Source organism: Aspergillus pseudoviridinutans (genome assembly GCF_018340605.1).
Source record: "Aspergillus pseudoviridinutans IFM 55266 DNA, scaffold_4, whole genome shotgun sequence".
NCBI classification, from domain to species: domain Eukaryota; kingdom Fungi; phylum Ascomycota; class Eurotiomycetes; order Eurotiales; family Aspergillaceae; genus Aspergillus; species Aspergillus pseudoviridinutans.
Window position 1 is genome coordinate 4686036 of NW_025091284.1, and position 26774 is coordinate 4712809.

The window sequence follows — 26774 nt, forward strand, 5'->3', positions numbered from 1 at the left end:
TCAGGGTAACGCCCGTTAGCTGTGACTTGACTGTCTGGCCGACCCTGTCCATCGCGCAGGCACATATCATAATTCATTATGATATTAATCATGATGATCTTGATTTGCTGATCGGCTAGGCACGCATTCTTTCCGTGACCGAAGTGCATCCCCTCGACAGACGTGCTGACGAACTGATACCGGTCGCAGTTTCCAGGCTGTTCCCGGAGACGAGAAAAGTGAAAGCTGTCAAAGACATTCGCCTGGTCGCAGTACTCCATATCCAAAGCCAGAGGATTTGTTGCGACGGAAGTACGTACCACGTGATAACACAGTCCCGTCGGAAAGAGTGATGGGAGCTGACAGACCGCGAGCGAAGGACGTGGTATTAAGTGGTGAGAAGCGCGCACTCTCCTTGAGGAAAGAGCGAGCTTTTCTAACTTCAACAAGACGCTCTACTCTAGAAATATTAATGTCACTGGACACCCTGGATCTAGTCTATCTAAATGTGAAATATCAATTCAAAATATCTAGTGGTTGCTAAGATATAAGGGAATAATTATTTCTATCATGGGTTGGTATGAAAGTAGTGGTAGTGTATATATATATAAGCATTCTAGATAGGCGCTAGTAGATAGGTCTAAGGAGAAATTGAATTCTAAAAACATTGGCAGGAGGAGTCATCCGAGTCAGAGAATTGTAATGACTTTGCTTCGGGAATGGGACATCATTTTCTCAAGAATCTCCAGAAATGCCTCGGTGATTTTCTCGAACTGATCAACAGCGTACCATTGAGGGTCAAACTTGAACTTGAGAGTATATCCCTTCGGCGCCTTGGAAACCTCCAGATGCAGTGCATAATCAATGGGCATCCGGACTTTGCTCAGCCCCATCACTATCCAGCGCATGTGTTTCTCCACGAGGTTTGTCGTGGGCGCTGGCTGGTCGAAAGGCTGGAACAGGAACAGGGCACGAGAGGCGGATTCGTCTCGGTTCTGACCCATGGACTGGTAGATATCTTTCAGACTGACATTTCCGTGCTCCGTGCTCTTCCAGAACAAAGACTGCGTCAATTTGAGGAGCTCTCGAACCAGCGTTTCGTCGTTGAAAGCACTGCGGAAGGGGAGGAAGTTGGCACAGGTTCCGGCAATGGTTTGCGCCTCCTCCAACTCGACGTTGCGCCCTGTGATGAGGTTGTCGTACGTGACGTCGGTTCGACCACTGAGGCGACAGAGAAGGAGCGTGAAGGCGGTTTGGAAGACAATTGGCACAGTAACTCCACAGTTGGCAGCGAACGAGTCGACCTTGCGGTCTGTTGTTGTCACCGTCAGGGCGGATGCAAGTGGGTGCTCCACTGCGGGAAAGGGAGCCGCATTATTCTGCAGCAGTTCCTGCCAGAATTTCAGGGATTTCTGACGGTCTGTCGAATGCATGTAGGACACATAGTCGCGGAAGCTGACGGTCTCGGGCACGGGCTGCTTCCTGAAAAGGCTCTTGAATTCGTCATCGAAGATACGAAGCAGTGTTCCGTCGTACATCGCGTGGTGGATCTTGATGAGAAGGTCGCGGCTCCCGTCAGGGAGGACGAGTAAACGGTAACGGATGAAAGGCATGCCAATCTCAAATTTCATGTCCCAGGTCTTGTTGATCATCTCCTGTTTGTCATCTTCTGAGCTGCAGTGAATGACCCCGAGGTCGAGAACAGGCTTCGCGAGTACAATCTGCAGCCAGGCACCGTCCGCCTCGAGCCACATGGACCGCAGGATCTCATTCCGTGCCGTGAGCTCCGCCGTGACTTGGACCCATTGATCAAAATCAATCACGTCCGGGAGAGGTCGAACGGTCTGACACTGCCAGAATTGCGCTGCCTTTGCGCCACGGACCAGGAAATCCTCTACTCCAGGGACGGCCGGGTAGATGGTCTCAATATCAGACGCATGAATACCAGCTTTGGCGAGAGTCGCGTAAACATCGTCCGAAACAGTAACCGACAAACTCTTGATCTTGGTCGGAGCTTTGTTCATGGGCCTCATGCGAGTGGCCATCTCCTGCAGCAGAGGAAAAGCAAGCACATCGCTGACCGCGAGTACATAGCCTTGAGCCTTGCATTTGCTGACCAGGTTGATCGCCGAGATGGAGTCACCGCCATGCGAAAAGAACGTGCTCGTGGCGCTGATGTCGCTGGGTTCCTTGTGGAACAAGAGGGCCCAGAGGCTCTGCAGAACAACCTCCTCTTCCGTGACCGGGTTGACAAACTCGGCCTTTGCATCCGCGTTGGAATACTGTTGCAATTCGTTGCCATCCATGGCGTTCACCCATTCCAGAAGCTTCTTGCGATTGGTCTTTCCAGACGGAAGAAGAGGCAGTGTGCCGATGGGGATCCAGATAGTTGGCACCATGTATGGGGGCAAAGACGTCAGGCTGATGCTCACGGTCGTGAGCGTCTCGAAGTATTCCTCCGCCGGTAGGATTCCGTTGGCATTTTCCGGATCGACTACACAGAAGGCCACCAGCTGTGCCTTTTTCTGAATCTCGATCACGCTGGCGATGGCATGCTGGACTTTGTTGGTCTTCAGAATGGCACTCTCAATTTCACCGAGCTCGATGCGATGCCCGTTGACTTTGACCTGGTTGTCCTTCCGTCCAAAGCACTCAATGCGTCTGTCCGGGAGCCAGCGGGCGAGGTCACCGGTCCGATAGACTCTTTCGGACCCTCGCATGACGAAGGCCTTCTCAGTCGTCTCTGGCCGGTTCAAGTAGCCACGTGCGAGTTGGGGACCACTGAGACAGAGCTCCCCAACTGCTCCGTACGGTGCCAGCTTGAGGCTATCCGGCTCCAGAATCATGGAGTTGCAATTCTTGAGAGGATGACCGATCACCTTAGCGTTTCCACCGTACTTGAGGTAGCCAGCCGTCGCGAGGATCGATGCTTCTGTTGGTCCGTAACAGTTCATGACCTCGCAGCAAGGGGTCCAGGTTTCCACGAGGTCGGGAGTCACCGGCTCTCCCGCCAAGTATAGACCTTGAACTCCCGGTACTTCAGCCGGGTGGAGCAGCTTGGCCACGGTTGGTGTCAAGAAGAGGCGGTTCACCTTCATTGAGTTGATAACATGCGACAGATCGGCAAGGAGTGACTCCATGGGAGCCATACATAGCGTGGCGCCGGCCCCGAGAGTGCAGAAGATGTCCCCCACTGCGACATCAAAGACGTAGTTGGAGAACTGCAGGACGCGCCAGTCAGGCTGCCAGCCTTCCGCCAGGGTGATACTTTCGATCCCGGCCGCGATGGAGAGATGGGGAACCAGGACACCTTTAGGGAGGCCAGTCGAACCAGATGTGTAGATGGCATAAGCCAGGTGATGGGGCTCCAGAGCCGCCGAATCCAAGTTGTGGTCGGCATAGTGAGAGACATCGGTATTGTAAACGTCCACCACCTCGACCGCGGCCTCATCAAAGATTCCGCGCAAGTTCTCATCGGTGAGCACGATCCGCGCAGACACATCATTCACGATGAAGTTGTTTCGCTCGGGTGGATTATCAGGATCCAGGGGGACAAAAGCACCCCCGGCTTTGAGAATCGCCAGAATGGACGCAATCTTCTCAACCGATTTAGGTAAGCAAATAGGCACCAGCGTGTCGGGGCCAACTCCCTTCTCGACCAAGTATCCAGCCAACTGATTGGCACGGCAGTTCAACTCGCGATAGCTGACCCGATTGGCGCCTTGAAACTCAATGGCAATGCGATCCCCAGCTGTGGCGGCAATAGCTTCAAAGCGGTCATGTAGGAACCTTGCGTTGGTGGTCAGTGGGGGGCACATCTGCTGGAGGTAACGAGCTTCACAGGTTGGGATCAGGTCGACCTCCCGCAGCGTCGTCACGCCTCGCGTCACCATGGTTTCCAGCAACAACATCACCTCTTCAAGGATGAAGTTCGTCCGGATCTGCTCCAGCTGCCCGGACAGTCGGAGCTCAAACTCCCCCTCCGCCATCTCCTCTACCTCGAGGGTGTTGTAACCAGTCTTCCAGATGGGCCGTTCCCCATATGGCTCAAAAGCCTTCGTATCCCGGCTTGCAGGGCTCTTCACGAGGAAATTCACCATCGAATCCAAGAGATTCGCATTCTGAGAAGAGGCCTTTAATGCTTTCCGGAGTCCGAGCTGGGAAAACTTGGCTACTTTCCACAGTTCATTCTGCACCAACTCGACAACTTCCCCGAGGCTCATGGTAGGTTCCAGACGAATCCGGATGGGCACGGTGGTCATGGTGGGCCCATTTAGGTCTTGAATGCCGGGCACAGGAGCATCCCGTCCGGAGAGTGTGATGGCAAAGGTGACATCTGGGTTTCCCGTGTGCTTCCACAGAATGACCGACCACGCTGCGTACATGAGAGCACCCGTGGTGACTCCTGCGGTGGTGGTAAATGCACGAAGGTCATGCTGGATGGTCCGCTTCAGGGTATTGAATGGAGCAGGCTCCGTGGCAAGGAGCGTTGCAGCGGCGTTGTTGAGATAGTCAGACCAGAACTCAGAGGCAACCTTTTCATCTGTCTTCTGGAGATGGCGGACGAAGATGTTAAAGGACAGTCTCGGGGCCACGGGCTGGTTGTGATATACCGCTGCTGCGTCTTGGAAGAGAAACCTGGATGACCAATAGTCAAACAAGACGTGATGCATGGTAACCACCAATATCTCCCCATTGACGATGGCTCCGCGGATGGGTGGCTCATTGATGTCCATGTCCCGGTCCTTGGTCTGCAATACATAGTCATCGACTGAGATACCACTGACAATGTCCCAGGGGAGCTGGAATTGCCGTTTCACCGATTGCAGAAATATTGCGCCATGTTCCATGAAGCTTGTTCGGTAAATGGCATTGTCGTTGATTACAGTCTGGAAAGCCTGCTGCAGCCGGGGGATATCGTATCCCTTGATGTTAAAGACGCGATGGTACACATATCCGCCGCCAGTCTGATGCGCAGAAATGATGCCCTCCTGGAAAGGGGTCGTGGGGTAAGCATCCTCATAAATGCTTGAATCAACGACAGTTCCATCCTTGATCAGGCTGAATGGGACTGGAGATTGTAGACCACCGTCCATATTCTCTTCATACTTAAGCAAGGATGCCGCGGTGGCAAGAGTCTCCGCGCGCAGAAGATCGCCCATTTCGGTAACGTAATTGAATGAGAGTAATTCCGAACTCACTTGCAAAGCCTTCAGCGAGTCTCCACCGAGGGCGATGAATGACTGGTTGGGCGTGATCACGTCTTTTGGGAGGCGAAGAACCTTGGCCCAGACCGTCTGGAGAACCTGTTCGCTTTCAGAGAGCGGTTTCCTGGCTTCCTCGGCATCGACCAATGCGCCAACGAGATCAGTCCGCCTCATCGACTCAATCTGTTGGCGCAACCGGAGAATGTCGGTCTTCCCGTTGCTGTTCAGGGGCAGCGTGTCAAAGGACAACCAATATGCGGGCGTCATATATGAAGGAAGGCTTGCAAACGTCGCGGCTCTAAGGTTGCCGACCAGCTGGGACCATGGCAATGCACCTTTCTGCGGGCAGACGCAAGCGACCAGTGCCTTCTCTCCCTCCAGAGTAGCAGCGACGACCACCGCGGCACGAACCCCGTCCTGGCGACTGAGAAGAGCAGAGATCTCCCCGGGCTCCACTCGCTGGCCATTGATTTTGGTTTGGAAGTCGATCCTACCGATGATTTCCACGCTTCCATCTTCCATTCGGATCGCCATGTCGCCGGTTCGATAGAGCTTTCGTCCTTTGGTGAATGGACTTTCGATAAAGGCCTTCTCCGTCAGCTCCTTCTTGTTGAGATAACCGCTGGCCAGCTGAGGCCCTTCAAGGCACAATTCTCCCGGAACCAGGAATGGAGTTAATTGCAGGGTATCCGGATCCAAGACGTAGGCCGACGTGGTGTCGGATGGATGACCGACGTTGCGACTTGAAAGCCGTTCTCCCGGAACGATTCGTCTTCCCCAGTTCAACTGGGTGCATTCGCTGAGGCCGTAGTTGTTCCTCAACTCCACGCGACTGGCCCAGCGCGCGATCACAGAGGAGTCCAGCAATTCGCCGGTGAGGTTCACTCGCTGCAGAGTCGGGACCTTCTCGGGGTCCAGGAGAGCAATTGTCGATGACGTGATCCCAAGCGTGTTGACTTTCATGGCATTGAGCAGACTGGCAAGGGAGACTTGCAATTTGGATCGTCTCGCCAGGCAGAGGCAGCCTCCGCTGGCCAGGGTAGAGAGAATCGTCCTCTGAGCAGCCGAAAAGACTGGATTGTAATACAGCAGGCTACGGTTGTTTGGGATGGTTGGAGCACACTGGATTCCAGCTGAAGCAGCACGGTGGCTCAACACGACACCCTTGGGAACACCGGTAGAACCCGAGGTGTAAATGACATACGCTGGTTGCTCTGGATCCAGAGGCAGATTCAGGTCGGACTCACTGGACGAGCACTGCATGAGATCTTCCATCAAATAAGCTCGGGTACCCTGGAGCTCACCGAGGTGCTCCTTTTGCGTGATCCAGAAAGGCGCTTGGACGTCTTCGACAATGTATGCCTTGCGAGCTTTCGGTTGAGAGGGATCCAGAATCACATAGGCGCCTCCTGCTTTTAGAATCGCCACTAAGGCGATCACAAAGTCGACCGATACGTCCATGTGGACGGGGACGATGGAGCCCGGAGGCATCAAGCCAACCAGTTGATGAGCGACGCGGTTGGCGGTCGTATTCAGTTGCGAGAAGGTCAGAGAGTGGCTCAACTCAAACTGAATAGCAGGATCAGCGCCAGATTTGAGAGCCCGTTCTTCAATCAGGGCATGGACTAACTGAGGAAAGACATCTCCGCGTGAGGACCGAAAGCTCAGCAAAGCAGCTTTCTCCTCTTCTGATGTCAGACTCAGAGACTGAAATGGGCGGTCGGGGTTCCTGATGATCTGTCGGAGAACCTCCCAGAAGTGTTGCAGAACAATCTGGGCCCTGGCGGAAGGATAGGTCGAGTCATGAGCCATGGAAACCCGAGCACCAGCAAACTCGAAGGTGACTTGCATGGGACATTTGAGTTCCTGTATTATTGGGTCCGTGATTTCAGATTCCAGGACCATGAAGGTGGATTGCAAGCCAGTTTTGCTCCCACTTTGTTCCTGGATGGCTCTGCCTCCGAGAAGTGAATACCTCGAAGCCGTCCTCTTCTCCCGCTCCAGTCGGCGGAGCTTTTCCAGGGTTGATTCACCATCCGAGAGACGAATCCGAAGAGGAGCGGTCACATCCATTGGACCAACGATGTACTCGGTAGGGTCAAAGCTACAGTCGCGAAGATTGGTATAGAATGCCACATCGTGGGTTTCCAGGTGACGAGAGAGGGTTGCAGCCCACCCAGCATGAAGGATGGTCTTCACACTGACTTGATGTTCATTCGCAAAATCTTCTAAGTGGGTGAGAAGGTCGAGATCTCCGGTCACCCTCGTTTGAATGACCGTCCTATGGGTACCTGAGTGACCAAATAAACCTCGACCATGGTAACCATCCAGGTAATCGTGCCAGAAATTGATGGCCTCACCGCGGTCACCAGTGGCAATGGCCTTGGCATAGGTGCTGAACGGAATGCGCGTGGGAAAGGGAAAGCCATGGAAGAAAAGTTCGAAGTCATTCCAAATTAGCAGGATGGACTTCACATCAATCAAAGCTCGGTGGTAGTGGAGGGTCAACGTCGGCCGGTCCACATTTGCTTCCTGATAAATCAAGTATGGCACTGTCTTTACAAGCGGCTCCCATGTCCCAAGGCCCATAGGGAGAACATGAGGCACCACTTTCTGCCGCATGGGACCAACACCATCCTCGCTCGGAATGATGACCGTGCGAAGAACGGGATGATGAGCGGCCACAGCTTGCCAGGTCAGACGAAGACGGTCGATGCTGAAGGCCATATGCTCTGGGACCTGGAATGAGAATGACATCCATCCGGATCGGTTGCCCAGGTCGGCGATGATCTCCTGTTGAATCGGAGTCAAGTCAAACACCTCGCCATCGGCATCTGGAGTCCTGGACCAAGCCGTGGGACTTGGCCTGGAATCAACTCGAGGAAAGATTTGTTGGAACTTTTCAGGCCTAATCAGGGGAGACTGAGGTACCCAAGGTACTGGTTGGTGCAACGCCATAGCTTGTGAAGGCGAGGATAAACGGAGGATGTATGTGGACTTTATGTATTCAATCGAGCTTAGGAAAATGTTTTGACAAAGACAGATGAGAGAAAGAGACCGGCACACCTCGTGAAGTGTATATTTTAGAGAATTGAAGGCCTCTTGTCTTTGAGTATATGTCCCACACTCGATTGCTCTGTTTTCTTTGCGTGTTATGACCCTTATTTATAGTTCTTCAGCCAGCTCCTCTTCGGTGCGGTTTCCTATCCCCAGTCTCTGCACATTCTGCAAAATTCGGCTGCAGAATCGCTCCTTCCATGCCCATACGACGATCTGTCAGTCTTCTTCGATGCCGTTCTCTCGCCTCGGCCTGGCGTCGCAATGCTACAGTGACTTGACCACTGCCATCGCAAGAATGACACAATATTTTCGGTGAATGACCGAACCTGATTAGAAATCAAAGGAAGATGAAGTCTTTCAGGAAGCGAATCCTTCAGCATGCCATTGAGTGAAAATGTAACGTGTTATTGGTGAAGCTATACTCAGGATGAGAATGCCTGTAGAACTGCCCGTGCATACAATCAGTGATTTTAATGGCCTTAGTGACTTCGGTATAGGTAGACTAGACTAATCAATGTTGGCACACTAAATCAAGGGACCCAGTTTTTCGATTGATATGATAGGTTTCTGTGTGTGACAGTCAGATTTTGGTGCAGCCCGGCGTGGCCTAGCAGGTCTGAGATAATCTACGAGTATAACTGCATGCGACGTGCAATATAGCAATATTCTTCCTTCTTGAAGATTCTGTTTCTTTCTTGTGCATTGCAAAAGATTTGTAATAAATGAGACCATTGGCTTGACCCCAGATACGAAAGTACGTCGCAGTCGAAATATTGCCCGGAAGGTTGAAATATAAAGTGGCCATGACGCTCGCCTGAGAGACGATCCAACGTCAGTAACAAGGCACGAAAGTAGAACAGTTCTCTCGGCTTCTAAGTCTTCTTCTCCAATTCTTCTTTTCTTGGGCTCCTCTTCTTGCTTGTCAAAACCAAATCGCACAATGTCTCCCTCTGCCGAATCTGCCACCACCAGCGCCACTGCCAATGGCAAGCCACAGAGCATTTATGCTCCCCTTCCTACCACTACCTATCCTAATCAGCGGGCTATCTTCCCCTACGTTGATCCCAAGAAGGTCAACCCGGAGATGGCGCAGGCCTTCAAGGTGCTTCCGTTTGAGCGCAACGTGCTCAAACTCCTGGCCCACGCCGAAGGATTTTTCCCTCCCATCTCCAGCCTTCTCACCACCGTCTTCCGCTCCACTCGGGAGCTGCCCACACTTGAATGGCAATTGGTTGTCCTGCGCACGGCTGCTCTGATTGGCGCGCACTATGTCTTCGAAATCAATACCCCGGTGGCCCTAGTCAACGGCATGCCCAACGCGAAGCGCCTCCTGATCGCCTTCGGCAAGGTCGACGACACCGAGTTCTTCACCGTGCGGGACCGCATCCTTCTGCGCTTCGTCGAAGAACTTGTCCGCAACAACACCGCCAGCGATGCGACCCTGGAGGACCTCAAGGCCAACTTCAGCACTCGGGAGATCTTTGAGGTGATTGTCATTGTGGGGCTCTACAGCATCTTCGGACGGGTCGCCAACGTCAGCCGGATTGATGATGATCCTGAAATCCCAGGTCTCATGGACTCGTTGGTCAAACTGACCGGCCAGAAGGATCGTGGCGAATAGAGGGGACGAGAAGTCTGGGCCCGCCTGTACCTAGAACCGAGGTAGTAGTTGCAGTTCCGTAGGATTGTTAGCTGAATGGAGAGATTAACAGACGGATCCTTCTGCAAGTGACCCCTGACAGTAATCTGCACGTGAAGAGTTGGAGGATAAACCTGGAAATGAGGCTAAAAATGCTGGCAAACTCCGAGGCCAGTGCGCCACCATGCACTAGAGCATGTTTGACCTTGACGGTGCGGCCCGGCGGTTTCTCAGGTATTGTACGTGTCCCCCGTCATAACTCAGTACATTAAGGAATTGTCAGGCTGATATCTAGAGCTGTGTTGTTCCCTTCGCTCGTGACCACGTGGATGGCATAATAGTAGTTATACACACAGGTGAGATGCACGAAAGCAGGCTTACATAGGGGATAAATGTGCGTTATTCATACTACATAGTAGGTCCGCCTATCTAGACGGCTTCTTTAGTAAGTTCTTCAACAGGATCTTCTGAGTGGATGAAAGTGATTGATCTAGAATATCTCATTCCATTGAAACTGACCGTCTGGGTGATGGGAAATAAAGCGGCCGTGGCTCCATAACTAGCTAGTTAAGTGAGACTAGCGCTGAGTCATCATGGCTGACAGACCGTTAGTAAGGCGTCGTGGCTTGCATCCCAATTCCTTTGCGGCTCAAGTTATGTCCCATTATCCCATTTCTTATTATCCCTTCATCCCATCCGTCCGTTATCCCACCGTCCCTGCGCTGCCCCACCTGCTGGACCTCCGCTATTGCCAAGATTCTGTACCTTTCTGTCCATATCCCATCGCTATTCCGTGGCTATTCCGTCGCTATCCCATCGCTATCCCACCGCTATCCCATCGCTATCCCATCATCTGAGATCGCCAACCACGGAATCACCCGGCTCCGTAGCGCCGCTACTTGGTTGCATACACTCGCTGATCTGCTTAACCCGTAATTTGACACAAGACAACTTCGGAGAATAAAGAAAAGAAATCAAACTGGTCGCTTCTTGCGATGAGTACACGGGAGCCATCGTTTCAATGTCTCTTTCCGGGTTGTGGCTTGCGCTATCGGCGCAAAGAACACCTGACCCGACACGCACGACGCCATTTTCAGCCAGAGTCTTTTGAATGCCCCTTTTGTGATCGAGTCTTTGCTCGGAAGTAAGTTTCTCGGTCACCACCCGCGCAGTCTCGCAGAAAGAATGGAGAGAGCACAGGAAACGAGAAACCTGTCAAAGATCCATCTCAATCTTATGAAACCAAAACAGATACTGGATTATCGAATAGATAGTAACTCGACAGCAGTGATACTCTTCGTCAGCATGTCCGCATCCGTCATAAGAACAAAGAACTACACTCAGGCCGTGCAATCCGAGCCTGCAATTACTGTCGCTCGCGAAGGTCAAGGTGCGACGGAAAGGTGCCCTGTGAAACTTGCCAAGAACAAGGGATTCAATGCTCGTTTGGACGGTCTTCTCCGCGCCCCAAAGTAGAGCAACAGCGCAGTCCTACCGCCAGTGCAACCCCCAGGACCCTCACAGAACCCAACCATCAGTATACTGCATGTACTTCCTCGAATCTGGTACGCAACTCGGACTCGATCGAGAGAAGCCCATGTAGAATGTTACCGTATATCCAGGCCTACTTCGAGAAATTTCATCCAAACTGGCCGTTTCTTCACCGAGCGACGTTTGATGTAGACCGTGAACCAACCCTCCTTGTTCAGTCTGTCGTGATGATGGGTCTGTGGTTGACAGGAGAAGACAATGCCCAGCATGCAGCGATGGATCTGCACTCTAAACTGGCCTTGTTGATCCAACAACAAAGGGTGAGTACCATAGCAAACCTTCTGTCGCGCCCTTAGTCCGCTGTCTTGTTTTCCAGTGTCAATGTTCCCTATTCACTGATGTATATCCCTCCGATAGGATAAATGGGATGTGTCAAACCAGCATGAGATGTCCCCTGGATCTCTCTCCCCGTGGCCAATGGCAACATACCAGGGAATACTCCTACACATCATTTTTGCCGTTATAAAGTGGAGTGGGAAACAATTAGACCTACAACTGACGCACCAACTTTCCGAAATTTCCTCTCAGCTTCTTGTCGCCCTAGTGCACAGCTGTCGGACGCGAGAGATGTTCTTCTATCCATCCATGCTCGCCCAATTCAACGACAACTCTCTGCCCGGTGTGTACATCTGGGTCGGGATTGAGGAAGCCAAGCGGTTCGCCTTGGCCCTATACAAAGTGTGCCGATGCTGCCGAGTCCATGACACCMGGCTCTCATACGGTGGTGGCATGAATTCTCACGCCCAAATCCAACTGCGTGCGCAGGGCGGCAGTCTTCTTTCGTTGGCCGATCTGCAATTCGCGCTTCCTGACAGTGATGAACTATGGCATGCGAGCTCGGATCTGGCCTCGCGTGTGGCGGATAATGCATGCGCGTATTGGCAGAAAAATGCCGAGGAAAATTGGATTTGTCAGGCCGCGCGGTTGTTACATACTCCTGGAGAGTTTAATTGGATCTGAGTGTTTATATTGATTTTCTTCTTGATTTCGGCTTCCGTTTGCTCAATTATTGCCCCATCCAAGGTATCTTAGGTTATTAGTCTCGGATGCTAATGGTGACATCTATGTGGGATGTATGCTTCAATATAGGCCTCGAACTTAGTTTTAGGAATAGCCTTTCCAGAATCAACGTCCAAAAAGGGCCCTATATAGGCGCGTGCAATGTAAAGAAGGGCGACATGACGAAACTGGGATTACTCAAGAGGTTTCCCATGGTTCCGGATACTCAGAGGAGAAGAACAAAAGGGACTGCGATTGTCCAACTGGATTCTAATTAATAAATTTGACATAAGAATGATAAACCAAATATTCCACAGCTCGACTCGACGCCGCATAGCTTATTCAGCTCTAGGCGGCATTTCCAAGCTCGTCCTCAAAATAAGCAGTAAACACATCACCCTCCCTTCTCGGTGCAGCAACGGACTTCAGACGCTTATGTGCTTCGCACTCATGATCGTAAAAGTTCATATCATCGAGGTTACGAAAAGTCGTCTTGACAGCCAACGTGTAGCCTTTTGTTCGCGCATCCGGGAGTGTGCGACCGGCTTGGACCGAAAGGATATAGGGTTCTGAATTCTACAATAGCAAATGAAAACAGGTTATCATTTGTACCATGGGTGGGTGGGAAACAAAAAATGCATACCCTCTTTGCCTCCTCGGCTAGGCGGCGATATTCAGCCAAGAGGACATCGATGTCCTCCGGTCTGGGGATATTGAAAAACGTGACACGGTGAATGGTCATGGTAGATCTTCTGAACTATTGCAATCCTACGTGATAGGAGATGAGAAATGATTGATAATGCTGCGTTAGAGAATGAATATGCGCTTATAATCATCAAAAGAAGCGATAACGAGAACACCATATACATAATCTATTGGCGTGCTGGGATGGCGGATTAGCCGACTTGCCTTTGTCCGGGAGATGAAGGATTAGACAAGAAAAGGTTCTGGATAATTCTGCAGAATTCAAGCCACGGCGGGCCGATCCCGTCGGTATCCCCTCGGTATCCCAGCGGGGCATCCCATCATTCAGCTCATTCAATAATGGTTAGACCAGTTCGGGACGGACGGTATCCCACCGGTATCCCAGATCTTTAATTCGCCCGAGACATGGCAGCTGCCCGTCCTCATCCCATCATGTAAAGTTGGTAGTCAATTGTAGTAACATTAGTCATAAACCAGAACAATTCTGATTCCTTCCAATGTTTACTTAACGCAGCCTGAATAGTTCCTTCCTTCTATGGGTTCTTCTAAGCTTATAAAAATCCTCTCTTGCCAGGGGGATTCGAAACGTCCACCATCACATTCACCTTCTGAGTCCTGTCTTGACCAGATAGCAACGGTCTGTGCCTCAGAATAGCCTCAATTGACCAGCGCCAACACCGTACATCCAAATTACAATGGCAGACCGCTTAAACGGAAGTGAAAATAAGTCTGGGGCCATGGACATGATGGCAGATGCGCAAACCCCGAGCTCAAGTTCGCAGCTCAGCGAGAAGAGTCATGATTTGTCAGACGAGGAACCGAAGAAAGAAGTTAGAGCTATCACTGGATTCAAGGCAAGTAAAGCCAAGTCTGATACCCATTTTTCTACATGCTATAGAACTGGCTAACATGTAAGTAGTGGATCTTGGTTGTGACTGCTATTCTCTCAAGTCATATGCTCTTCGCCCTCGACAACACCATTGTTGCTAACATTCAACCGGTACTTATTCCGTTCCCTCTTGTTGAGCTGGAATCTCATCTAACAATATAAAACTCACAGGCTATTCTCGAGCAATTCCAAGAATCTAATCAGATAGCCTGGCTTTCTGTCGGGTAGGCCCTGACTTCCAGCCCCATTATTCGAACAACCTGTCTAAACATTTTCGAAGTTTCTCCCTCTGTTCATCTGCACTTGTGCTGCCTTGGTCTAAAGCCTATGCCACTTACAATGCCAAATGGCTCTATATTGGGGTACGTGCAGAGTATTTAGAATAGATACGCTATAAAAGGCAGGGTGCTGATACTCTCACAACAGTGCGTTATCGTGTTCATGGCAGGCTCGGCTCTTTGCGGGGCCGCCCCGAATATGAATGCCATGATTGTTGGAAGAGCCATGGCTGGAGCTGGAGTAAGTTTCATCTTGCGCTTGTATGACACATAAGAACTCCATTAACACCAGACCTAGGGAAGTGGTATGTACTTCGGCGTCTTGACCCAGCTGTCGGTCAATACGACCGTATCTGAACGTCCGTTCTATATTGGACTGACGTAAGTGGAACTCAGAAGTTAATCCTCTGTATCAACGCTGATTATATCTTCTCTTCATCTAGCGCCGTCTCATGGGGTATTGGAACTGTCACCGGCCCTGCCATTGGAGGGGCATTCGCTGAGAGCTCTGCGACTTGGCGCTGGGTATGTTTACAGGAACTCTACCACTATATGGTATGAATTCATATCTGCTAACCGCGTTCAATCAGGCCTTCTACATCAATCTTGTCATCGGCGGTGTGTTTGCGCCGGTGTATGTTTTTCTTCTGCCCTCGTTCGAGCCCCTTCCCAATGCCACCTCCAAGGAAAAAGCCAAGAACATCGACTGGGTCGGCATTGTCCTATTCGTTGGTGCACTGACGACTTTGATCATGGCTATTGACTTCGGAGGAGTGGATTGGGCTTGGGGCAGCGGTCAGTCGATTGCGCTTTTCGTAGTCTCTGGTATTCTATTCATCCTGTTCGGCATCCAGCAATCTTTCTACATCCTCTGCAACGAGCAGAATAGGCTGTTCCCAATCCACTTCCTGAAGAGGCGCTCACTGTTGCTGCTTTTTATTCTCAACAGTAAGTACCGAACCGGAACTTAAACCTTGTCCTCTCCCTTCGACGCTAATTATCTCTAGCCTCTGCCAGCAGTGGGTTGTTTATCTCAGTGTATTACATCCCCTTGTTCTTCCAATTTACTCAGGTGAGAATTCTAAATTCTGTCCTAAACATATTTATACTTACATTGACGTAGGGTGATACGGCTGTCCATGCATCACTGCGTATTCTTCCTTTTGTGATGGTTCTTATTTTTACCATCATCTTAAACGGCCACATGATGTCAAAGTTCGGTTACTATCTTCCATGGTACCTCTTCGGTTCCATCTGCGAGCTTATCGCTGCTTCCCTGATGTGTAAGTTGCTTGCGGATTTGATCTAATTCCAAGCACATTTGGCCTGACTGCCGTCTGTAGATGTCGTCAAGACCGACACCTCTGCTAGCGCCATCTATGGATACACCTCACTCATGGCACTCGGGGTTGGTGCTTTCAACCAGGCCGGATACAGCGTGGTTCAAGCTAAGGTGAAGAAGACGGAGATTCCATGGGCCCTGGGATACATGATGGTTTGTAAGTTAACTCCTCATTTTGCCCTTGCTATGTTACAACGCACAACTAATTCCTTAACAAAGCTCAACTGGGGGGCATTGTCTTGGCTCTGGGCATTGCTGGTGCTATCTTTGTTAACAAGTCCACAAAAGGTCTCATAAAGTTGCTTCCGGATGCTGATCCAGAGGCCATCAAGAATGCCATTGGCGGAACTGCAAGCGGATTCTTCAAAACGCTGTCAAAGGCGCAGCAGACCGCGGCTCTCGATATTATTGTCAAAGCCATCGACGATGTGTAGGTTGCCCTGGATGATTTGCTTGTATTTGTCAGGAAATTAAAGAGCAAGCAGATGGCTGACATTTCTCCTTTAGGTACATTCTCCTTATTGTTGCTGGTGCGCTTGGTGTTATCCTCTCTGTCTTCCTAAAGGTAAGTATCTGATACATGTCTGCCGCTCCAACTGGTGACTAACTAGTCTATCTCAGCGCGAGAAACTCTTTATGGAAGTGGCTGCTGGTGGTGCTTAGGGGAAAAACTCCATGCAGTCAACTATGTTGGCTATGAACCTATGAAAGGGTCTGGCTAATTGGCGGGTAGACAACGGACGCCCAGGAAGATGGAATGAACGAATAAACAGAGGCTTTCAACAATATAGATACTGGGAAGCAAGAAGAGAATGGTCTTAGAATGAATAGAATAATTAGATGATAGTGAATTCAGTTATCCAGGGGTCGATGGCTGTCTTTCATGTTCCTCTCATCCCGTCGAGACACCCAGGCAGACAGCATGTCCTGATCACCCACTTGATTAAAATAACCTCGGCTGCATGGTATGCATGGATCTTGCCAGAGATTAGCTTGTAATCCTTCCTTAAGAGCTGGTCTATACTAAACAAAGTCCCTTGACATGCATGTTTCTCATCGCCTTGTTTACGGCAGCGGCACGCTATAGGCAATTCGAATCTACTGTCGCTTCTCGCGGCCGGTTTATCGGCTCCATCGTTTGACAGGAAGTGGGTGATTGGCTTTGGGTAAATGTAGGCCAGTGTCCATAACATCACAATTGATAATCTCTTGCAGTGTCGCGTCTCTGCTATCAGCTCGTCCTCCTGGGCCACAGTTCCAATGTCCAGACTTGCTATCCTTTGAAAATACAATCAACGCAGTCACAACAGCAATTCAGGGCATGTCTAGCACTGACAAATTTGGGCGTGAGCTTGCCTCTACATCTAATAGACTAGCCGGACCGTTGGACGGTCAAAGGCGCTTACTCATTGCTGCTATCATCTGTGCTGGTGCACCGGTTACGCCAAGCCTACCGACACGAAGAGTCAAAAGCATATGGAGCACCTGTCCCGTGTCATACAAATTTTTGGTGCTGTTGCTGCATTTATACCTGTTCCTGGTGTTGGGCCCGGGGCCGGTCTGGCTGCTGTGCTTGGTGATGTTTCACTGCACCACGCATATCAGTCAAAATTGGATGATTTGAAAAGCCAAATCATGAAAATCATGAAATTTGCAGCCCAAATCGACTTGGCATGCACTAGATTACATCTTCAACCAGGAAATGTGTTTCACAAGTACTTCATGATTGCGACTTTCGTGGCTAGTGTGTAGGAGAATTTGATATCCTTCAAAAGTCGGCGTTCAAGGCTGCACCTCTATGGGCTGTTCAAAACAGAAGAGAGGATGCCACTTAACTCATGTTAACAAACCATTCCAACCTCGAGAGGGCAGATTCTGGCAGAGAAAAAGGGCCTGTGAATTAGCATTCCCATTGGCGGTTCTTGCGGGTCACCCAATTATGGCTGGGATGTAACTGCTAGATGGCTCTTACAGATAGAGTTGCATGTCACGCCCTGGTTTCTGTCTCTGCTGTTCGCTGCTAGTCACTGCTTTAGGAGTCGGAGTGCTATAGACAAACAGGTCTATAGGCTAATACTTACCTAGTATACTAATCAGGAATACAAAATGCTATAATAATCTGAATAGGACCAAGAGTAATCTGAAGATAACACAAGAATATTAAGAGTAGAGACAGGAGCAAGGCCTATTAAGTATGTATAATAGTAACTGGTAAGGGAGTAACTACTAAAAATAGACTAGTGAACTTATGAAATAATTATTATTAAATATAAGGAACTAAACTAAGATTATTAGATATGATAACAATAGTATCCCTGTATATCTGAAGTTCTTCCCGTTAGAGACATAGTAGATGGGATTGTGGTATGAGTAGTAGATGGATTCATGATTGATATATGAGGTATCATGTATACTCTTCTACTAGGCTATGTTCCATATTGGGCACTTCGCAAAAAAGCTTGTACGGAGGTACAACTGATATGCTGGCGGTCAATGGCTCTCTCCCTGTTCATCTCACCGGTACCATTTCTCTATCATCCCTCGCTAGTTGTAGCTAGTGTGCTAGCGTTCTTTGTCGGGCGTCCTCCGCGATGTCGATCCGAGATAGAAAAGTAATCATAAATCCTCAAGACAACTCCATTTAGAACTGTGGTTCCATTAGTACCCTGATTCCTTGCCATCTTGGGTCTAGCTACTTAATGGGTGTTTGGAGTCAAATCAATAGCGACAAAAAGCACCACTGGGCTCTGGCATTACTAAGTTTTATCGTTATATGTGTTTCTACTGCAGGTCAAGTAATGGTGAGTCTTGGCCTATAATTAGAGAATACCTTACAACTCTTTTTTTTCAGCTCCTTATTGCTTCTATTCAATCTACAATTATTAACCCCTGGGTGTGTACATCTATCTTACTAGAGCAAGCCGGTCATTTGCTGGTGTTGAAAGAAAGTGACATTCAAATAGTATTAGAATCACAGTTACCCCATGCTGTATTTGATCATCGCTCCGGATTAGATCCATTCACGTTGGCCCAATGTAACGAAACATACGTGTTCTGTTAAAGGATGCTTTCGTTCTAGACTCACTATACTTGGGTGCTATGTTGTCTCACATGTCTTGTATATTCATTGATGTCGTGGCCCAGTTGATCTTGTAGTCAAGAGGGAACATTAAACAGTGGTTGTGGCTGTTTAGTTATTATACCTATGGTTTCACCTGTGAATGGAAGACTGGCCTCCAGAGCTCTCCAGCGCCCATCCCGCTAACGGGCAACGTTTTCAGGACCCCACTATCTCCTACACCCCTTCCTAGCGTTGAGGGGAATCCCTGTCTGGAGTAGCTAAGTTGTTCGTTCTGCAAATAATTCTGGATGACAGCTGTGAACCACTCTCGTCTAGAGGCTTCAATGTAGCTGGAAACAAAGACTAGTTGCTAGGATCCAAAAATTCAAGAATCTACTATCCAGTGTCCATGGAACTCGCGGGGCACTTCATACTTACAGCAGTTGGGGACCGGTTCACCAGTCAAGTCAATCAGAACGCAGACTAATGGAATGAATTAGAACTTCAGAGTGTGGTAAACTAGAACTTATGGATTACACATGACACCCAAGGGACACCTTCTTGTCAAAGCGTTGTATGTTAGACTTTGCCTGGTCATGTTCAAAGTCTCTATTGTCTACTAAAATATCACAACTCCAATTCTTAGTCCCTTTGGCCCTCAAGAAGTGTATAGATTATTAGAAATCAGGCCGCCTGCATCAGAGATTAGCCAGTGTATGACTGATATGGAGAAGAATGATGTCATGAAGCTGCTTTACTCTACTAGGCTAAAATCAAGAGCGCCACAGCTGATGAACGATTACAAAAGTATCAGCGTCAATGGGTGTGAGTACAGATAGGACAAAAACATCTATATATACTTTCATCCCACCAAATGCTGCGGATCAACTTATTTGAGCCCTCAGAGGTCGGAACAACAGCTTGAACCCCTCACAAGCAAAAGGCGATGAGCCAATTGGAAAAACTGATGATGAGCACATGGAGGATCTGAATGATGACTGTCTCCTTGCGACCTGGCTCTTCTGTTCTCTGTACAAGAATGACCCTAGTGCCCTAAACGACAGCTACATGTCAACATCGGCTACGCTGGGACTATTACCCTAGTAGGCTATTGTGGGGAAGACCACCAAGGTCGATTATTCAAGTCAACTAGAGCAGAGTCTCTAGGACTTATGGAGCCTTGTCCAGCCTTCCAAGAACTTCAGTGACGATGATCTTGCAAGAGATAAGATATCCTACAATTTTGGAATTACTATCATTAGACAACAAATATTATGTAAATTTTATATATGTGTATTTCCAAGAGAGCACGGATACTGCTGGTTTCGCGACCTTAATAAGACCTGGTGTCTTAACCTTGTATATGGCCGTGTACGTGTCCGTATCACTGGCTTAACCGAGTCTTTGAAGCCTTGTACAGGCTAGATGGTCACTGCGGCTTCTTGTGGAGCATTCCATACTGTGGCCTTGTTATTGTATCTAGGGTGGTATGGGTGGTCTCTTTTAGATTGTCAGGTCTCCCACCCTCACGCTAAACATTTTGAGTATTAACTGACAGAACTAATATCTATTGCTATTCTCTCCATAATGTTCCCTTTTCCGGTTCTTAACCATATTGGCTAGGGTATATGCCCCCATCTACAGAGTAAGTGGCTTGTTCTAGATGGGTCTAAATTTCACGGACCAAGGTTATCAAGCAAAAATTGATTGTAAACTGAGATCACCTTTTCTATGTTCAGGAGGCCAAAAATTCTGAGTACCCAATCCTTTACGCGGATAATGGATCTGCTTAGAACCACAGAAGCCAGAGCTGGAATTCAGCCTATTTATTACACTACACAAGATTAGAATATGGCCAAGGTCCGCTATACCAGTAATTGAAGGACTCTTCAACTAAAAGATAATGCAAAAGATAAATACATGAAAGATTGGGACCAGCAGGAGAAATCATAAAAAATACAGTATATACATATCCTCTAAATTTTGTGATAAAACCTTGGATGACTGACATTTTCTAAATAATAATTGCAGTTACTACAGGCAGCAGGCTAGATTTTCCTTCTTTGAGATGCATTCAGTTATAACAGATTACGTGGCCAACTGTCAACCCTATCTTATACTTCCATTCTAAACAATGAAGGTCATTGCGGTGGATGAGCAACGAGGTTCCTTCTCTTGTTGCTCTCCGCGGTGATCCTGGCTTTTTACATACAACATCCGCAAGCGGATAAATATCTTCTTCACCCAAAACTTTAACAATACAATAAATTGTGATAATTGAATGGATGTAGTGATTCCATTTTAACCTTCCGGATATGATATTATTGTGACGCAAGTACTATACAGAATGTCTTCAAGGTAAATATTGCGACCTATATGCATTCTGTTGAATCTAGTGATCATATTTATCACTACGCGGAGGCTATTTTTGATTATGCTGTTAATGAATATTATGAACTATTGAAAGGAGACTTTTTTCTTTCAAAACTCAATAACCAAATTTCTATTTCCATACTATGAAACTGACATTTACTATTTCATCCTGCTTTCTTCTATGCCTCGTGGCTGGAGGCCAGCACGAATATCTCTTGAACCCAGACCAGTCATGCAATTGCTATTGCTACATCCTTGATAAGCCTCGTTTGCCATGCGAGATTTCACTGGGTCGTGTGGGCTCATGGACCCAGTGTATCAATAACTGTGGCTTGGCGGTTGGCAGGCTAAAAATTCCAGGTGGATGGTGCCGGATGGATGGTGATTCAGAGACTTGTGGATATAGGCAACTCGGAGAGCGTTGCTCAAGTATTCCCTGTAACTGCTTAGATCTATGTCATTGACAGTACTTTCATGTCCACAGATTTCTTTGCAAAAGTCTGTCCTTATAGGTTGACCTTGTTGAAAATCTTTATCACCATGTCAAAGGGCCGTTAAAGACTGCAGTAACGGCCAATTATATTGGTGGGCTTCCCAGCTAGTATTACAGAGGATATATTTATACAGTTCATGGATGACAAGGAAATCTACACAACATGCTGTAAGACTTTTTCACGGACTTTATTCCCAACCTCAGCTTTATTTCATGTAAGGAAAACCTGTCCGCCCTAGGAGCAAATACCGCCCTTTATTCGCACAGGTGCCGGGCATTCCAAGTCACAGTTAAAGACTGTTGCTGCCTCAGACTCAGTTAACCATGGTATACTATTTCAAGACACTCTTTGCAAAATGCAGTGTATACCTACTTCTTTACCTATGAGATGGCTTGCTAGAATAACTCCGTGCGAAGGCGCATTCTATTCAATCAAACTAGCTTTGCATTTAGTAATCAAGTTTTTATCCCATTTCTCATCCCACAAAGAAATCTACACAGGAGGATATACATCTTAGTATATGCAAGATTCAAGTTGACTAGCTTTAGTACGATTATCAAGCATCTTTACATCTTGAGCCAAAGGCTCTTCCAGGACCAACTAGTTCAACATAATTAGTTATCAACAGCTCAAAAAAACCTTTTAGAATGTGTAACAGTGGTATCAGAGGTTCATCCCAGGTCTCCAATTAGCAAGATGAACTCAGTTCGTTGCGCATCCACTCATGTTGCCAATATACCAATTGTGATCCGCGAGATTTAGTCCAGTTGTGCCAAGATTCCCGGGCTTATTGTCAATGCCCACAATTTCTTGGATATCAGAGGTGTTGACTGGCATGCCATTTCCTGAAGTAATCCAGTATTCTGGAGAAGTTGTGCTATACTGCCAAGTCTTGTTGACCTCACGAGTGGTAGAGAAGGCCCTTGGAACTGGATCACTTAAATGTGTTACTCTGTACCCAGTGCCTGCTGTTTTATCAGTGATAAACTAAGCAAAGCTATGATTCCCTAGTTGAGGAGCTCCAAAAGTGTACTACTCCTCATTAACTCTTCATGTATGTGGACTTCTACTTTCTGGTGACTGAATACTTACCAGATTGATAGATCTGCCAGGTGTTTCCTGAAGTACTGCTCCAAGTGTAGCTAGTGCACCTCCAAAACCATGATCAGTAAAGATAATACTATAGCCTGGATATTGAGAAGCAAGCTGGTCAACAGAGGGCATTATATGCCGAGCGAAGTTGCCCCAGGCATAGTAGTAACCATGATGCACTTGGCAGCCTGGACAAATGCTGTAGATACGCACCTGTCTGTATTCAAAGTCGGTGATCCAGTTGCCTACAGTCCGGCTGCCTCGGAAGGACAGAACAATCAAGACATTTGTCCTGTCGACTGCTAGAAAGCCCAGTGACGTTACCTGGATAATATCTATTCGATGTTAGCCTTTGAGGTCTTGCCTGGTTGACCCGATCATACCCCACGAATCCAGTGATGACAGTTGTGTCGGTCTGATCGAGGACCGGGCGTACACCTGGATCGCACACGACCTTTGACCCTTGGGAGTTAAAGTTTGCTTCACAAGTAGTGGCAGCAGAATATTCAGGAAATAGGGTGAAATTGGTCAAAAGTTCGGAAGGAACATCCAGATGAAAATGCCAGAAGGTTTGTGATGTTATTTCACTAACCTCGGCGTTGGAGATGAGTATCTGTAGCCGGCATTGTCCAGCCCAGAGAAAAGAACAGGAGACTATAAAGTACAGTGGCAGCAAGCATTTTGGGATGAAGAGGATAATCGTAGCTAGTTAATTTACAGGAATGGTAAAATTATAGCTAGAGTACCCTCAATGCCCTCCTGGAGTGACTATATACACTTGAGGTTCAAGGATCAAAACCAAGGCTCAACTAGATACAGGACAGCAGCATCAGAGTTTCTCTGACTGTTGCCTGATGTCATGTAGATATCGTCGTTTATCTAGTAGCCTCCAGAGAGCGTATGGTTAACCCTGACTTGTAATAAGCTTTACTGTTAAGCATGTCCTGCTGGTTGCAGTCAAAGCTTTATCAACTCTGTGCAAGTTGGACTTGACTAATCAGACTGTTGAACTGCTTCCATGGTTCAATGCACTGAATTAGAATAATTTTATAGAGTGTATTTCCTTACTAATTTAGAAGTGTCTAGACTTACGTACTTGCCCATTTCAATTATATGTGTTGACCATACTGATTCTGTTAGTAGGAATCCTACATCATTTGCTGGTACATAGAACAAAGAAAGCCAAATGTGGTGACAAGGATGTTCAAAGTTCTTGTGTTCCCTGAGGACCTCTAAATGATCATGCTTACCATGCTGTGTCCTTTCTGGTTAGGTAATTTGGAATCGTCTTAGGGATCGGCTAAGGCGGGCGCTAAGCGGCTCAGAGCCATGGCTCTGTGGGCCAGCGATACCCTAAGACCCACTTTTGCGCCTCGTCAGCCAACTCATGAAATGCCCAGTAGCGGTGGATACCTTGCTTGCTTTCTGGCTGATCAAGGCTCATCATTCCAGTTCCTGCGCTTCAGACTACAGTTCTTGGTTTGCTTCTAGATTAAAAAGTATATATATATTGAGTTATTATGATAAGGCGTCAGGCGGAAACTTTGACATTAATTATTAAAATATTATACCACTATGAATGTAACTCTACACTAGGGAGTATATTATCATGACGCCATTAGCCTAGTGATGTTAGATTTCGATAATTATAGACACCTTCTAAAGATTCTGTCTAAGAAATAATTACTGGAAGACCATTCTGTCATATCTCTGAAGAGTAACATTATTAGTAACTGTGATCAATGTTATACATACTAGATGTATGTAATGGAAGAGACTAACCCACCCTATAAACATAAGCATGCTCTGGCTCTCACCATGATGCAGGAATAGAAACTGACTAAATAGGATCAGATTATTGGGTAACCAGACCTAATAGATATGATCGAGCCAATGTACAATACAAGAACTACTACCGGCAGGCGCGGGAATGTCATCTGTTTGTGAGATATGAGATGCAAACGGAAGCAGAGGACTTAAACAAGTTACTGATGTCATTGTGAATATAATGCGCAGTTCAATTGCATGTTGTGAGGTATATATAACCAGCGCGCAAGCACAGGCCTGGAGACTGCAATAGCAATTTGATGAGTACTTAAGGCTGTCCATCTCGAGATATATCTTGTTGAATTTTATCCTTATCTGGTTATGGATTATGCAGATCGACATATCTGGCCACAGTCTGCCATTCCTGCAGATAGTGGGACTCATCAGGCGGAAGGCTTCCTCTCCGTGAAGGACAGTCGTACGGGAGCTAAATACACTATTCCAATCTACCGGAATGCGGTGCATGCCCTCAGCTTTCGACAGATCACTGGTGACGACTGTCAAAATGCAAGCCAACATTCCAAGGAAGGACTTCGCGTCTTTGACCCTGGGTTTCGGAATACCGCGGTGAAGGAATCCAACATTACTTACATGTGCAGTGTTCCTGCTCCTAACAACTCACTATCATGTCCAACTGACCTGTCGAATTTGCCGTTTCAGCAACGGGAAAAGTGGCTTGCTATGCTACCGAGGCCACATGATTAATGCACTTGAGGGAAAGACTTTCGAAGAGATTATCCATCTCCTCATCTGGGGAACACTGCCGTCTCAAGAACAACTCCAACATCTTCAGAGACGCATTGCAGAGGAGTGCTTTGTCCCTCAAGTAGTTGAGAACGTCGTCACGAGCTTCCCGTAAGACACTTTCCCTTACTCTATTCGTCTCTCTGGCCTCAGTTGATAAATCTGATGCTTCCGCAGACGGGATTCTCCATCAGTAGTCATCTTTATAGCGGCTCTCAGCGCCTTCATGGCCGACCGACCTGACCTCGTACCCTCATACGTAGGACGCAACCTCTATACGAACGACATGAAATTGGTTGACGAGCAGATCGTGCGCATCCTTGCTGTGTTTACTGTAACGGTCTCCCTGATCGCCTGTCACAAAACCGGATGCCCCCGGAAATCAGCGGACGCCAACGCAAGCATGATCGAGAACATTGTACACATGGGCGGCCTTGCTGAGAACTCGAGAGTGCCTGCAGCTACTATTATCGCCACGCTCCAGCGGCTATGGGTTCTGTATGCAGATCATGAGATGACATGCTCGACCGCCGCTTTCCTGCACGTGGCGTCGACCCAGGCCGATCCTATCTCCTCAATCATCGCGGCAGTCGCGGCAGGGTATGGGCCCCTACATGGCGGGGCGATCGACACTGCCTACAGTGTCATCAGAGATGTCGGGACAACCGATCAGGTCCCACAGCTCATTGAAAAAGTGAAACGGAAAGAGTGTCGATTGTTTGGATACGGTCATCGAATCTACAAAGGGACAGACCCACGCGCGAAGGCGATCAAGGAGATGCTTCATGACCTCACGCGTGAGATCCCTGTAAATGAGTTGGACCCGCTCCTTAAGGTCGCATTCGAGATCGATCGCATTGCTAGCAGCGATGATTTCTTCACTGCTCGCAAAATATTTGCGAATGCTGATCTGTATGGTAGCTTTGTCTACACTGCACTGTATGCCCTTTTTTTGCCCTGAGTATGCAACACTAAACAAGTAATCCATGCTAATGCGGTGTGGTCCTTGTCCAGGGGCATTCCTACAGAACTAATTACGCCCTTGGTGATCGTCTCGCGGATCCCTGGCATTCTGGCCCAGTGGAGGGAGTCCGTCAGTAAGTTTGCATCTCATGCATTGTATTTCTGTCGAAGAAGAGGACTCACTGACTTCCACATAGATCGGCCACCGGAAATATGGCGGCCCCAACAAATCTATACAGGGTCAGACACAGGTGGTCCCAGTGGAAATGATAGTTATATAAGCACTAAGACTCCAAGATCGCCAGATAACAAAGAGAAAGCACCAAGTCCAAAATTGTGATCAGGTTGGGATAAAAGTTTCTGTCTTTGTGTTGATGCAACAGGTAAATTTGATCCTTATATATATATGAAAAGTTTAAAACACAGATTTGTTATGAGACGGTGCTCATGGCTGTCTGGAGTGTCCCAGTATGGCGCCCTGTACCCCTCATTCCAACCACTGTGTCCGCCCACGTCTGCTGTCCCTAACTCTTAACTATACTAATTAGGGTATAATTAGTTCATCTTATTA

General features: G+C 48.1%; 5 protein-coding genes across 5 annotated transcripts; 3 read left to right on the forward strand and 2 right to left on the reverse strand.

The window, feature by feature from the left end:
* Positions 1–668: 668 nt before the first annotated feature.
* On the reverse strand, positions 669–8144 carry Asppvi_007072 (nonribosomal peptide synthase; the record flags this gene model as incomplete). The annotated part of the gene is made up of 1 exon (XM_043302966.1): positions 669–8144. One exon carries the CDS (start codon positions 8142–8144, stop codon positions 669–671), a length of 7476 nt encoding a protein of 2491 aa, XP_043158901.1.
* Positions 8145–9186: 1042 nt separating this feature from the next.
* On the forward strand, positions 9187–9867 carry Asppvi_007073 (carboxymuconolactone decarboxylase family protein; the record flags this gene model as incomplete). The annotated part of the gene is made up of 1 exon (XM_043302967.1): positions 9187–9867. One exon carries the CDS (start codon positions 9187–9189, stop codon positions 9865–9867), a length of 681 nt encoding a protein of 226 aa, XP_043158902.1.
* A 2916-nt stretch (positions 9868–12783) lies between these two features.
* Positions 12784–13177, reverse strand: Asppvi_007074 (Dabb family protein; the record flags this gene model as incomplete). The annotated part of the gene is made up of 2 exons (XM_043302968.1): positions 12784–13011; positions 13079–13177. The coding sequence occupies 2 exons, from the start codon at positions 13175–13177 to the stop codon at positions 12784–12786; spliced, it is 327 nt and encodes a 108-aa protein (XP_043158903.1).
* Positions 13178–13835: 658 nt separating this feature from the next.
* Positions 13836–16312, forward strand: Asppvi_007075 (uncharacterized protein; the record flags this gene model as incomplete). The annotated part of the gene is made up of 14 exons (XM_043302969.1): positions 13836–13970; positions 14060–14140; positions 14201–14253; positions 14310–14391; positions 14456–14548; positions 14606–14688; positions 14751–14832; positions 14898–15255; positions 15315–15379; positions 15431–15590; positions 15651–15806; positions 15869–16079; positions 16157–16214; positions 16271–16312. The coding sequence occupies 14 exons, from the start codon at positions 13836–13838 to the stop codon at positions 16310–16312; spliced, it is 1659 nt and encodes a 552-aa protein (XP_043158904.1).
* Positions 16313–25466: 9154 nt separating this feature from the next.
* Asppvi_007076 (uncharacterized protein) lies at positions 25467–26484 on the forward strand (the record flags this gene model as incomplete). Its single annotated transcript, XM_043302970.1, has 3 exons — positions 25467–26179; positions 26255–26333; positions 26401–26484. The coding sequence occupies 3 exons, from the start codon at positions 25467–25469 to the stop codon at positions 26482–26484; spliced, it is 876 nt and encodes a 291-aa protein (XP_043158905.1).
* Positions 26485–26774: the final 290 nt, after the last annotated feature.